This window comes from Scleropages formosus, chromosome 13, assembly GCF_900964775.1.
Source record: "Scleropages formosus chromosome 13, fSclFor1.1, whole genome shotgun sequence".
NCBI lineage: Eukaryota > Metazoa > Chordata > Actinopteri > Osteoglossiformes > Osteoglossidae > Scleropages > Scleropages formosus.
In genome coordinates, this window is record NC_041818.1 from 23952175 (window position 1) to 23965578 (window position 13404).

General features: G+C 46.1%; 1 protein-coding gene across 3 annotated transcripts in view; it reads right to left on the reverse strand.

Annotated features, from left to right (window-relative positions):
- The window catches only part of diaph2 (diaphanous-related formin 2), a 313996-nt gene that overhangs the window by 208451 nt on the left and 92141 nt on the right, over window positions 1-13404 (reverse strand). For all 3 annotated transcript variants that reach the window (XM_029257260.1, XM_029257258.1, XM_029257259.1), the window contains exons 8-14: window positions 11981-12055; window positions 11780-11849; window positions 10913-11049; window positions 9266-9374; window positions 5857-5967; window positions 5061-5173; window positions 437-553 (exon numbers count right to left, since the gene is read on the reverse strand). In XM_029257260.1, the coding sequence (XP_029113093.1) occupies window positions 437-553; window positions 5061-5173; window positions 5857-5967; window positions 9266-9374; window positions 10913-11049; window positions 11780-11849; window positions 11981-12055 (732 nt within the window). The remainder of the gene's footprint in view (window positions 1-436; window positions 554-5060; window positions 5174-5856; window positions 5968-9265; window positions 9375-10912; window positions 11050-11779; window positions 11850-11980; window positions 12056-13404) is intronic.

Consider the following 13404-nt stretch of genomic DNA (forward strand, 5'->3'; position numbering starts at 1 on the left):
TCCAACAAGCTGAGGAATACATTATTCATTGCTCACAGTGAAGAGAAACTTGTCTGCGGTAAACCACCCCGAATCCACCCCATTTTTAAAATATTTCTTTTCGGCAAAATGTCTGATGCAGCACAAAGGCCAGCAGCTTTTGCCAGGTCTACTGTCGCTCTGGGCGGCACAAGGACTGGCGTGTGGCCTCAGACACCGGCAGGGGATGGGGCAGAGGTCCAAATTCACTGCGGACCCTCGTTCCGCAGGCCCACATGACCTTTCCATTCAGACACGCTTTGAGCTGCTTTGATCCAGCCGTGCATCTCAGCAGTTTCTGATGAAAGACATTCCACAGTAGAATGCCAGTCGGAAAGCGATCCCTTTACACAAGAGCTCTGCCCTTCCGCCTCTCCGAAAAAAGGTGGGCCAGCTCGGGCCTGGAGGTGGAGCTCACCTGATGTAGTAGTCATTCCTGATGAGGAGGAGGTGCTGCAAGATCGACAGGAAGTAGTTCTCTGATGCTGTATCCCTAACCATGTTGGAGAGAAGGTGGTACACCTCGTCCATGTCAGTGCACAGCATGGTTAAGGAGTACAGGGAGGAAGGGGTCAACAGCAAACAAACGCACAATAGAGAACACAGCATCTCCAGGGGGTTCAGCTCCCATTAATCATCACAAGTCATTCTATAGTCTAGGGTGAAAACCTTTTTTTTTCTTCCCCCCCCCTCCTAAAGCAGTGCACAACCACCCCAAAGAAGCCCTTCCCCACAACAGTTGCCCGATGCGGTCAGGAATGAAGCACATCAATACAGCACCTCCTCTTGTATCTCTTGCTAAGGCAACACTTTTTAATAAAAAAAAAAAAAAAAAAAACACCATCCAGACAAGGTACAAATCTGAGGAGCTTGCGATACCACTAGATGTCTCACAGCAGCACCCATCACAGTTCCAACCAGAGAATTCCGGCATGAAAGGCATTAACTCACTACAGTAAAAGAAAACAGTGCTCAGTTTATCATACAACAACAGAGTGAATCGTGGTGAACTGGCCCCAATGTCAGCTGTGCCCTTCGTGGTCTCAGGAAATTGAGAGATGTGTGGACCGTCATCTTCATTTGCTACACTGCGCTTCCTTCAGTTTTCACTCCACATAACATTGCTGTTCATTGAGATGAATAATTTTGACTGACCCACTTATATTTCTGTGTTAAATGTGCAATCTCAGTAGCTTATCAGTAATTGTTCCAGGCCCATAAATAAATAAATAAATAAATAATCTTGTTGAGTTTTGTTGATCATTAACATCACAAGTTCAGTTCCAATGTGAAAAGACATCTCAGTGGCATTTCAGAGGAAAACTGCTGAAGTTACACACAAGAGAGGGTGTGGAAGGAGTATTCAAAAGTTTCCTTCACAAGACAGAACGTGCTGGGAGAAGAGAAACTAAAAGAACTGAGCTGAGATCGAACATGTTCCTAGAAATGCCTTTGATTTGTACTTTGAGTCATTATTTACTTTTCCAGTTGGAGAGACTTTTCTGGACTTGCCTGTGCTCTCGCTAACTAACTGACCAGTGAAGAAAGGAGACCAAATCAATCAATTCTTGTCAAACACAACCAGCTTCGCTTTCCTGAATCGCTTTCCACCTTTGAGATTCTGAGATGGCCGAACCTCACAATTTCCCAACAATGAATTTCAAACACACTTCATGCTGGCATCAAGACACCAACGCGCTGCTTTTGTTTCGCCTTTTTCCCCTCAATCAAGTCTTCCGACAGGCCCCATCAAGCACATCCAAAAGTTGTAATGATTTTTAATGGCTGTGTTCCCTTCCGGGACTCATTCCTTAAGCAGAGTAAACACAGAACAGGAGGGAGAAAGAATTGGCAATAAATAAGGTCCCTCAAGTCTACCTGTCAGATGACACCTTCCGACGAAAGGGAAATTAATCAGAGGAAAATTCCATCGGTTTGAATATTTAAACCCAGAATCATGAAAAATGCATTAGTCCAACTAAGATGTTGCTCAAATCCAGAGCGAGGATTGAGCTATTACTTGTCTTCAGAAGGCAAAAGATGCATTGTTGAACGCGAGGGAGGTATTGATTACGCACCTTAGAATGGAACTCCCTTAGGAAGAGAGGCTGTGCTGCTCTTTTGCGTGTCTAAAACAGACAGAAACTAAAACAAACAGCAGATAGAAATCACTGTCTTTCTTTTAAGCATTTCTTTCATTTCAACATTTCGTCTGTTTCAAAGAGACGGGTGTCAGCTACTTGTTTGGGGAGCCATCGTAAATAGGGATAAGCTGCTAGCAATTAAAGCACAGAGGAAAACTTAACAAAAAAAGCAAGCCCCCCCCCCGCCATTTATTTTAGTTAATTTATTCTTTTTTTAAGCATTAGACTTCTGTCAAAACTGTATCATAAATAGAAGCATACAATATGCATAACACAGCTTTTGAATAATACAAATACTTTAAAAGAATATTTAAGAGAGTTTGGAACTAAATAGTGGCAAGATTATTTTAAATCATCTAGCTGAACTTGTATGAAATAACATGGAAGAAGAAAACCTCTGAAGAGCTCAGGAAAATAAATAGCTAGGGGGAATATTCAAATTGGCTGCATGTTTGGCGGAGGGGAAAAAAAAAAAAAAAAAAAACTCATCTCAGGTGGATGTTTGTCTTGTCTGAGAAGCATGCATGAACAGCATCAAATGAATAACCTTTCTTCGCGGTGACGTGGGCCGGGAGGTTCAGGCAAAGACTTTGACAAAACGTGGGGAACCTCGGCACGCCCCATGTCTGCACTCGCTCCTGTCGGGTCCCCGGTCACATCCGATTTACTGTCTTGGATTAGTCCAGGGGCCACTATGCAAATGAGGCCGTTCCTTTATTTTTCGGGGAGTTGTTAAATGGAAAACAAGCGGCAGATTTAAAGATCGAGTGTCAACACTGATCACCGGGGACAACAAGGCTGACAGCACCATAGGCTCCTTGCGAATATGGGATGCAACTCCAGCCAGGGCAGACATGTTTCTCAGTTTTTTCCCCATCCTTCTTTGTTACCTATAGAGCCAAACATTTCAAAATGAGCTGAATACTGGGAAATGATCAGAGCTTTAGGTTAGCTGGACAAACTTCCGATCCCAGACGTTGAGAGTAACTCAACGGAACAGGACAACCGAGAAAATGAACTCATCTAAGATATTGCCTTATCCTGCACAGAAAGAGACTACTGGCAGTGCTAACATCAAGAGAAGCTGGAAACTATTACTTTAAACACTCAACACTTTCAACACAAGTTAAAAGCTCTCTGTAGCCTCTTGCAAAAAATAAAACTCAACTTCCTGCAAACTCCCCATCTCACTATCTACACCCTACAAATGTGTTTCCTATGATCCAGACACTTCTCCCAGCAAAAGAAAGCATTGGCTAGGCTCAACCTCATTAACTCCACTCTCGTCTGTAATTAAGAGGTGTCTTCTGTATTAAATTATGCAAGTGAAAGTAAGCAAAGGACTAAGTGGTATTTCCTCTTGCGTCTGGACTCATTAACACAGGAGCTGGACATAAGGGATGTTAAGCAGCAGGACAAAACAATGACGGCTCTTATAAGAGTGCTCACGCGTTCTGCTCTTTAGCAACATACACACAGACAAAAAGAAACACAAACACCAAATGGAGGCGGTGTTAAGACCCAGCAAAGTTCATCTGCATCCCTTCTCTTTCCTTCTTTTTCCATTTCAGTTGTACAGCTAATGCTGTGCCATAGTGTCGAGGATCATGAATAAACATGAGTCCAGGCAAGCTAAAGAAGTGGAAAGGTGAGGTGTACGGCAGTTGGAGAGAGGCAGCGGGGAACGGGGGTGCGATCTGTTCCATCCCTCGGCCCCACGGCCAATCACTATTCATCATCAGACAGAAGTCACATCCGCATCGGCTCGAGAGGGGGCTGGCCTCCTCACATTAATATTCATGAGGCAACCCGTCAGGGCAGCAGACGAGAGGTCTTCGTGGAATGCAGGAGGGGAGGTGAGGCGGTCGCGGAGGGGCTGTGCCCTGCTTCTTTGGAAAGAAAAACGGCCCTTGTCTTGGGGGACTTGTTGCTCAAGGTGCCCCACCTGTCATCCCCTGCCAGGCAGGAGTGGAATGGTCCCGCCCACGAGGGGTGTGTGAGAAGAACACGTGACAGCGCCTACGTGCCAGTCTAAACTAAAGATTTGCGACACGACGGGTCAGCACAGCAGGAGACAACAGGTTCGGTCGATCTCTGCTGAACACCATGTCATATGTCCTTTCCAGCAAAACAGGACCTGAGAGACAATGAACCCATCAAACTGATTGTGTTGCACCGTGAAAAGGTCAAGGGAAACCTGGGCCACACTGACAAGGCTTCCGACACAAAGGAGGCACTGCAGGTGCAGCAACGTCAAACAGAGAAGCAGTTAGATGTTAATCTAAACCAATTTTCCATTTTAAAAGAACATGGAACACAATTACAAACATTGCTCATGTTCTTAGAGAACACGCCTGCTGACCTGAACTCCACTTCTCGCGACACAGGAAAAAGACAAAAGCTTAATAAAGTGAGAGTCAGCATTTCAAACGTAGCCAGGAGCAGAAAGTTCTGGATGAGTCACAACCATCAAAAGCTGCATAAGGAATTAGGCCCGTTTCTGAAAACAACCAAAGCTAGAGTGACTTGCTAGAGGTATAGTTGTTTAGAGAAGTGTCACAGCTCAAATGAATGTGGGCTGACAGCCATTCAGTGTCGAATCAAAGATCTCCCTCCTCCAGTGTGACCCAGACGCAGACCTTATGTCTATACCCATGCTTATCAATAAGTTCTTCATCGACTGTTGGAGCCTGTGCCAAATTCTGGAGACATTCAGCATCTCCCTCACCAAGGTGCAGTGACGGTGGTACGAGGAGGAACACAAATGGGAGATGGTTCTGGGGATAAGGGGTCCACTTATTGTGCCTTAAGATCAACCCGGGTGAGACAGACACAAACCCTGGGGGGGAAGGTCTGAGGTCAGATAAGCTTACGAAACGCACATTCAGTAAAGGATATTCCATTTCAGCCCGAATGTCCTCAAGCCGGTGAGACAGCTCCAGGAAGTCCTCATCCTTGTTCTCATTGAAGACCTTCAGCTGGATGTCCAGCTCTTCCGTTTCCTTCAACTCCTGGAGGTCAACAACAAGAAAAAATAAAGTGAAAATGAAAACGAAACACAAAGGCCACATTTGGTGTTTTCTTTATCTTCTGCATTACTGTACCCTTCTGGCATCACAAGGTAAGTTTGTTTATTTTGGGATTTAATGATACCAGCCCATTTTAATTTAACAACTCCATGTTCTGCTAAAAAGATGCATACAGAAAATTTGTGCAAACTGTACACCGGTTGTTGGGTGTGTGTGTGTGTGCGCGCGCGTGCTCTCAGAGGTGCCCGCTGAGGTGCTGTGGTCAGTCATGCGTTTCCCATCATGAGCCATAATGGGCTCCACGGTGCCCAGCTGGAACATGGCCGCTGGGCCGCCATCAGCTCTCAGCTTCAGCACTGGTGGGTCGTAGGTTCAAACGCTTTAGTCATTCCAATTCCTAAATTGTGCTTTCCTCTAATAAATCCCAGCAATATGACAGAAAGAGTTGCCGGAAAGGAAACAGAGTTGGCGTAAGAAGGTTTCTTAATGGCTGACACTCAGAAGGTGGCAGACCGAAGCCCCAGGAGGAGTTCTCCCTAAAGATGCTTTCTCAGAAACTAAACCTTCATTCGAGAATTGAACTCAAGTATAAATGCAACTGCAATACTGTAGCTCCCCCTGCCTTTCCTGCCCTGCTTGTGTCATCCTGCCCCACCCATGCTCACCGGTAGGATTTTTTTGAGGCCACAGCGAAGGAACTCATTGCGCAGGTGTATCCGGAAGTCCAGGTCATCTGGAGAAGTGAGCAGGGCGTTGATCAGCTGCATACACGCCACCTGTGAGCAGCAGAACAAGTAGGAAAGTTTCACCATGGGAACACCACAAAACCACATACACACAAACACAAAAAAAATGCACACTGAGTCCACCAGCACCATCATCAGGCGCTGCCTGGGCAGCAATATGTCAAGACACACATCTTACTGGGGGACTGCAACTATTTTGTCTTTTTTTTTTTAACACCTCTGAGACAGGACATTATTAACATGCACTATGTTGTATGAGTGTTGTGGAGGCATAAAATGGTGTTCCGTGCTTGTACTCCACGTGCAGTCTGATCCCTAATAACAACAATGGAAATGCAGACATGCAACCTGAGGGGCAAAAACTAAATGTAAAATGCTATTAGTAAAACAACAGCACAATAATACTCATATATATTAAATGTACTCACAGAACACTTAATGGTTATTATTATTTAAAGTACTCATTAAATGTGTATGTACTTGGACAACAAAACCAAACTGTCTATGAGTTCTGACTTGGAACAATCACCTTCATCAAGTGGATGAAATAAAAATAACAAAGGAAGTGCTATGTAAGTTGAAGCAAAGTCCTTTCTCCCGGTTTACTATTCATGACATACGATGCTGGGTGGGCGACGGTCACAGGCAGTGGGATATCAGATAGCCAGCTGAAGGGCTATGGGTGTTTAGTGAATTTACTGGATTACTGAGTGGACACGGTTGAAGAGGGAAAACACCATCAGGGGTTCAGATGGGCCATAAAGGGCTACAATGGGGCTCCTGGGAGGCCGGTGGGGAGACAAGGGACGTTAATTGCAAAGAGGAATGTTCACCAGACAGCAGGTCGATAGCTGCCGAATGATTCCTGTGATGGACATCTGAAAAGCAGTCGTTATTAATCTCCTCCAAACGCTTGTGCAGTCCTGCAGGTCAGCACACTGTCCTAAAGGGGCCTTTGGGAATTGTGTCATCCCAGGTTTTATGGATAGTGCCTACTAGATGTTCTTTTTTTCTTCTGGAGTGGTCTGGGTTGCGCTTCAGGGGCAGCAAAAGATGGCAGGGCTGCTGCCACTCATCTAGGACCGCCCTGGGAGGCATCCAAGCGGGAGCTTGGAGCTCGGAGCGGATGCCATCTGGAAGAACGGAGTCCGTTTGTTTTTCCGCCCTGCCTGCCAGGAGGCCGTCCTGCCGAACAGGTTGGTATTAATTCCTCGGGGCTGGAGAACAGGGCACCATTACTGCGGAACGTGTCGGATCTGATGGGCACAGGCTATGCCCATAGACAGACCAGCCGGAGAGCATCAGGGTACACTGGCACCGCACAGAGGATGTCTCCTAGCCAAGTGGGAGACACCCAGGACACAGAGACAGAGTCAGAGAGAGATAAAACAGGGAGAAAGATGGGATGAGAAAGAGGCAGGAAAGATCAATCTCTGTCACCATTCCACCTCTAAGCAACCTCGTACATGTGATTTACACCTGGAACACTAGGCGAGTTCCTGCAATAATTTAAAAAAATGAATGAGTTCAATTAACCAATTAGGACGGGAGGCAGAAGACAAGGAGCAAGACCTCACAACCATCAGGATCCAAAGTTCTCGCAACAATTTTTCATCCAACAGCACAGAGACCTTGCAGAGCGCTTTTGTTGTTGTTTTTTTTTTTTAAGACTGCATGACCGCAGGGAAAAGGTCTGCTTCAGCTTTAGCATCCACAACCTGCGGCATATCTCAAAATACAGCCCTAGCACTCCAGTGTGCTATCAGGGCAGGAGGGTGTTGTCAATATATCACTTCCCTTTTTTCTTCTGCAAAGAACTCCACCATCAGATGGTCTGTGCATCAAGTGAAATGCTGAGCCACGGGGGGCAGCCGCTATGTAATTAAAAAGGCGCTGCTGGGATGGTTTAAAGTTTGGGTCTGTGAGTCCCTCCACCCCTTTCCAGAACGAAGCCCAACCGGCAGCCAAAAGAAAAAACCCAAAAAAAAAAACGCATTTTAATCACATTAACATGTCAGGCTCCACAGCCCAGCGCAGGTTTTAAGTCTTTAATTTCTTTGAACTCAAAGCATCAGCAAGGTACTTTAATTTACTTCACAATTAGCGGCGGCGCTTTTCATTACCGGCAGTTCTAAACGTGAAAAACAAGGCCATACAATCAAAAGGATTACAACCCCCACTCTCCGTCTTGCTCTCAATAAGATCCGCCGCATCGCCCATCAAATAGCGGATGACTGACCTCGCACTTAGAAAACAACTCGATGAAAAGCTTTAATTACACTAAAAGGCAAAAGGGTGGAGGGAAGACAGCAAAAATAAATGTAGTGAATTTGTAATGAAATTTAGTGGGGTGTATTGGCAGGTGCTGGGGGGTTAGCAGCACACGCAGCAAGGAGCTCTGGGGTGGTAGTGGCGGCGGTGGGGGTGAGGTACTGCCTTTTCCCTCCGGTCCCATAGGACCCCTGCAGTGGAACTGGTGAAGGAAAAGGCCTTTGGTGTTTGTAAGACAGTAAGAAACCATGAGGCCCTGGTTCCAAAGAACACTTTAATACTTTGCCTAAAAAGAAAATGAGTGAGATCGGTAAAAAGACCAATTCTTTTTTTAAGGTGATGTTCCTGTTTTGGAAAAGGGGCCGTGTGGTGTGGGAGACTATGTTGCTGCACACAATGTAGACACTCAAGTTCCAAAGGTCCCCTTCCACCTGTTAGAAACAGGACAGACAGGCACAGACCAACACTGGATGTTTGGAGGAGCATGAGAACTGGGAGTGGAGGTGGAGGTAGTCCTTGACGGGCTGTGCCGCAGAGGACCCCAGAGTGATGGGGTTGTGAACTTTCAAGCCAGCCAGCACCATCAGAACGTACCCTCAAAGTGAAGATGGCTTTTGGGAAGGACTGCACTCAGAGCACAAGTTTGTCCATAATCCCCGGCAGCACAAGTTCACCTCCTGCCATTTTTATACCTTTATAATAGATCCATTTCTTTGTCTATGGTTTTTTTTTTTCTTCTCAAATTTCACCGCCGATTCATATGGTCCTGAAACAAGGCAGACAACTGGAAAAACATGAAAGGAGAAATGACGAGTAGCAAAGAAACAGTGGGGATGTCATGAGAATCAAAGTGGTTGATGCATAGGAGCTCAACAAGGAGGGGTGTGTCCCTGAGCCCTTGTGACAGTGCGCGGCCAGCCGGTGATGGTCAAGCACAGCTTTCATCTTCTGTTTCATTGGTCACTTGTTCTGCACAGCACTCACACAAGAATCAACAAGAGCGGACCAGAGCGGACCAGAGCGGAGCAATGGAAGAGCCGTGTAGCACTGTACTGACCTGCAGCTGCTGGGCTTCGTGGTTCTCCAGGCCTTCCACGATGCAGGCAAATCTCTCCCTGTTGTTCCGCTCTGCCGCGATTGTCATGGCTGCCAGGATCTTATCCAGGCTGTGGGGAAGGCGGCGAAGAGGTCAGACAGACAAGAACAGTCAGCAGAGTCGGCTTTATCGACCCGTGGAGGGCCTTTACCCACAATCCTCCGTGGCCCGCTGGGCTTTCTGCAGCAGTTTGGGGGGGCTGCGGGAAAGGTTGGCCTCTGCTGCGTACCCATTGCCTCCCACTTGATATGTGGTGGGTATCTACAGGCCTGTGTGTTTCGCCATCAAACTTTCTCCCATAAAAAAAAGGAGGGGGGGAGCTAATTGTGAGTGGCGAGACGGGCGTCATTTATGAGCCCAGAGCTCACCAAGCCTTTTGCTACAGAAGCAAATTAGCCAGTTTACAGGCCTCAGTCGGATATCGAGCTGAGCTATCTGTGACTCCAGATGCCTGCGTGTGGGGTGGCGGGGGGGGACGAAAAGCGGATGGCAAACACAAAGGATGCCGGGAGGTTTTAACTCAGCCTTTCGATTTTTTCCCATGACAAACAAAAAAGCGGGAGCGACGCCCTTATCTGCATGGCTGTATCGAGTATCAGGCCATCATTCCGGCTTCATGCCATCAGGCGACGGAGGCCGGGCCGAGAGCTCGCCTTTATCTCCTGCACACAGGGAGCTGAACAACAAAGGCTGGACAGCGAGCTCCAGCACCATGCTTACATTCGAACCCTACTGCTTGGTTGTTTCCTCTCATTTTTCCTTGGCCTGCTTTGCTGTCCTGAGCACCTTGCACTTCCTTTCTGATGGACAAAAACCCCAACTCCTGAGCTCACTTTCTCCCGTCCTGCATTGCCCACAATATGATTTCCAGAAAGTCTTTACTGGAGCGAAATTAAACCGGAATGGTGTACATACTGATAATTCACTGGAGAAAAATATACATAGCCTATACACATTTCAATTTTTCACTTTAAATATTTAATAGATGAACCTAGACCTCACTCCCCACAAAACCTCTGATCAGTCGAGTTCCTTAACTGCCTCTCATCCTGTTTTCTCATTAGCATTTTTAGCTACCGCCGGGCACTGGGAGCTCTGTCTGCCTCTGAGGTCAGAGCAGAGGCCGGGCTGGCCAACTCCGAGGGCAGATATACCCGGGCTGGACTGGCAGGGCACTGTGCGATTGCATTTGCTACTTTCTTCATGGTTTGTTTACTCTCCACTCAGAGAGCCATTGTTATTCTGGTCCGGTCCAGCACAATGGGAAGAGAGAAGATGAGGAGGAAAAAGAAGAAATTTCCCTGGATTCAATTTATAACCTGTCAACTGGGCTGTTTGTTCGCAGTCAATAGCTCAGAGTACTTTAATATGTTGCACAGCCCAAACAGCTAAATAAGAACATGTTAAGCAATAGACTGGGACACATCTCAGACGCTCGCTCTCTAACGCAGCATGAACACAGAGAACAGGAGTAAGTCCCAGCTCAGGTTCCTGCTCCACACACCTGTTTACTCTAAGTACGGATACTTCCAGACAGGCTAGGAGAGAATGAGTCAGAGCAGAGCTGTTCTTATCACGCTGGCAAACTTCAGCACATCTCATACTCACGTGTTCTCCTCGCCAATGATGCAGACGGCCGACAGGATCTTGACAATCTCTGTCATCATGCTGGTCTGCTTGGGGTCGATGGCTCTGGCCAGGAGCAGGAGACTCCGTTCATCTCCCAGGATCCTTTGCAGCCCATACTGGTGTGTTAAAAAACAAATTCACAGTCCACAACGAGTCAACGAGTCAGGAGAACAGCGAGTTATGTCCATTCACTGAACTGCCGTTCAAAGGCAACATCACTACGTCGCATTCTATACATTCCCCGGCAGAAGGCTGGCAAGTGTGTAATGAACCTCCCACACCTCTGAATTAACTCTTGATGGATTTTAAAACAGGGTCAATGGTGCTGAAAGAAGAGAATAAGATCATGGTAAATTAGATGAATTGAGGACAATACTGTCAGCACGAGTCCACAGTTTTTACTGTAGCTCTAAACCCCCCAAAGTTGCCCTTTAAGATGGCCTCGTTGTATCTGGGCATTTGGGACAAGGTAACAATATCTGGATGACAGTGATTTAATCCTGCAGCAAGCTGGGGACCTACTGAGGTATTTAGGACACCTGTTGACAAATGACAGCCAGATTTTCCTCCCCAAAAAGCAAAAGAAAAAAATTAATCAAGTCAGTGCAGAAGCGTACAGAGGATATCGAAACACGTTCTTTGTTCATTTTTGCTTTTAACCCCTATGTGCCTGTAAAGTTTCACTCCGTGCACTGCAGGGAAACCTAGCGGCAGCCTTGCATTGGACTCTCATTGCTACCCATCGATCCCACTTCACCACTCTCACACACACACACACACACACACACACACACACACACACACACACACACATATATATATATATGTAGGCAAGGACATCCAGACCTTGTTGTTCATGAAGGCCTTGAGACATTGAATGAGCTTGTGCTGGTTCTTTTTGTCAATGTTCTCCTGTCTGGAATGGGATGGAGTGAAAGAAAGAAGGCGAGAGAGAGAGGGAGAGAGCACGTGAGACCAGAAATACAAGCACAGACTCCGAAATCACCACCTCTCAGACTGAGCCACTCATTCTTAAGGTGATCTTACTGTTTCTTGTCCAGCAGCTTCTCCAAGGCATCCAGCAGCAGCCCCAGTCCCTCATGGCCAAAGTTATTCACCCAGCTGGAAATGTGAGAGAGAAGAGAACACAGAAGTAACAGTTAAGTGCTTTGGAAGTGGCCGGTGACCCATTTCTCCACCCCCCCGACCTCCAACATACTGGATGGTAGGGCTTTTGGCTGACGTTACGCTGCTGCCGTTTACTTTTCAGAATGATTCTCCAGGGACAGAGGAAAGGAAACATGGCGGGGATCACCGTGTCTGTCCACCATGATGGGCAGTGATACTGAATGAAGGTGTTTGCTCTCTGAAGGTATCATAAACAGAAAACTAGGAACCCCATGTGATTTGTGTTGCATGTTTTTGTTTCAAGATATCAACCAGTCGGGGAAATTTATTGACTGATATACATCCTAAAAAAATCTAAATAAAATTATGAAAACATGACAAAAAAATTTGAATGTAATTAAGAGTTGGTCTCAGTGCTATTTATTTAAGCTTCTCTAGACTGAAAAATGTAGTTGTGTATGATGAGAAGATTCTGGATGCATATAATACTGTTAATGGACATCAAACCTAAAAACCACATGGTCCAACCACACAATTCAAATTCTCTTGAAGTAGCTGGTTAGTCAGTTTATTAGTTCCCCTCATTATTATTAATGTCCTTTCCTTGGCTCTGTCTTCTTAAAGTAGTACAATAAGACATGTGATGCAGGTGTACTGCTTGGCCCATTAAGAGCTCCATGGAGATAAAACGGATTTAGAAACTGCTTTGCTTTAAGACTTTTATGGATGAGTGTCCAGAGAGGGTGTGGTTAAGACCAAAACCGCTGGTACGATTCGGAGGACATGGCCAGTGCTGGTCCCTGAGTACAGTAACCATTAGCAACTTCTTTACATTTACATTTATGCATTTCACAGATGCTTTTCTCTAAAACGATGTACATACCAGAGAAAAACACAAAGAGTACGTTGAGTTACATCAACAGAAGGAAAGACTTTGATGCAGACATGTGATTCTAGAGCACAGTCAATGTGTCACAATCCCCCACATAAACCAGTGTACATCAAATGAGTGGCTCCAAAAAACTTCATCCGTTTTCCATCTACCTCAGAACGAGCAATTAGTGGCCATGTTTTGGTCAAAATGACCACAAACTTGACTTCTCTTCTTTTCAAATGACTACAAAAACTGTGGTCCTTATGGGGATGCGAGGTGCCTCCTGTCCTCACTGCCTGACACAGAGACACAATAGACCACAGAGACTTTTGCCTGGGTATCCAAAGGTCTCCATCCAGCAGCTATACACAGAATTAAAGCACAAAAGAGTGCTAAAGGAGCTATGAACACAAGAGAAACAACTCTGAAAAGGCTGAAATGGAGCCAGTAGAAATGAATGAGTATCCCA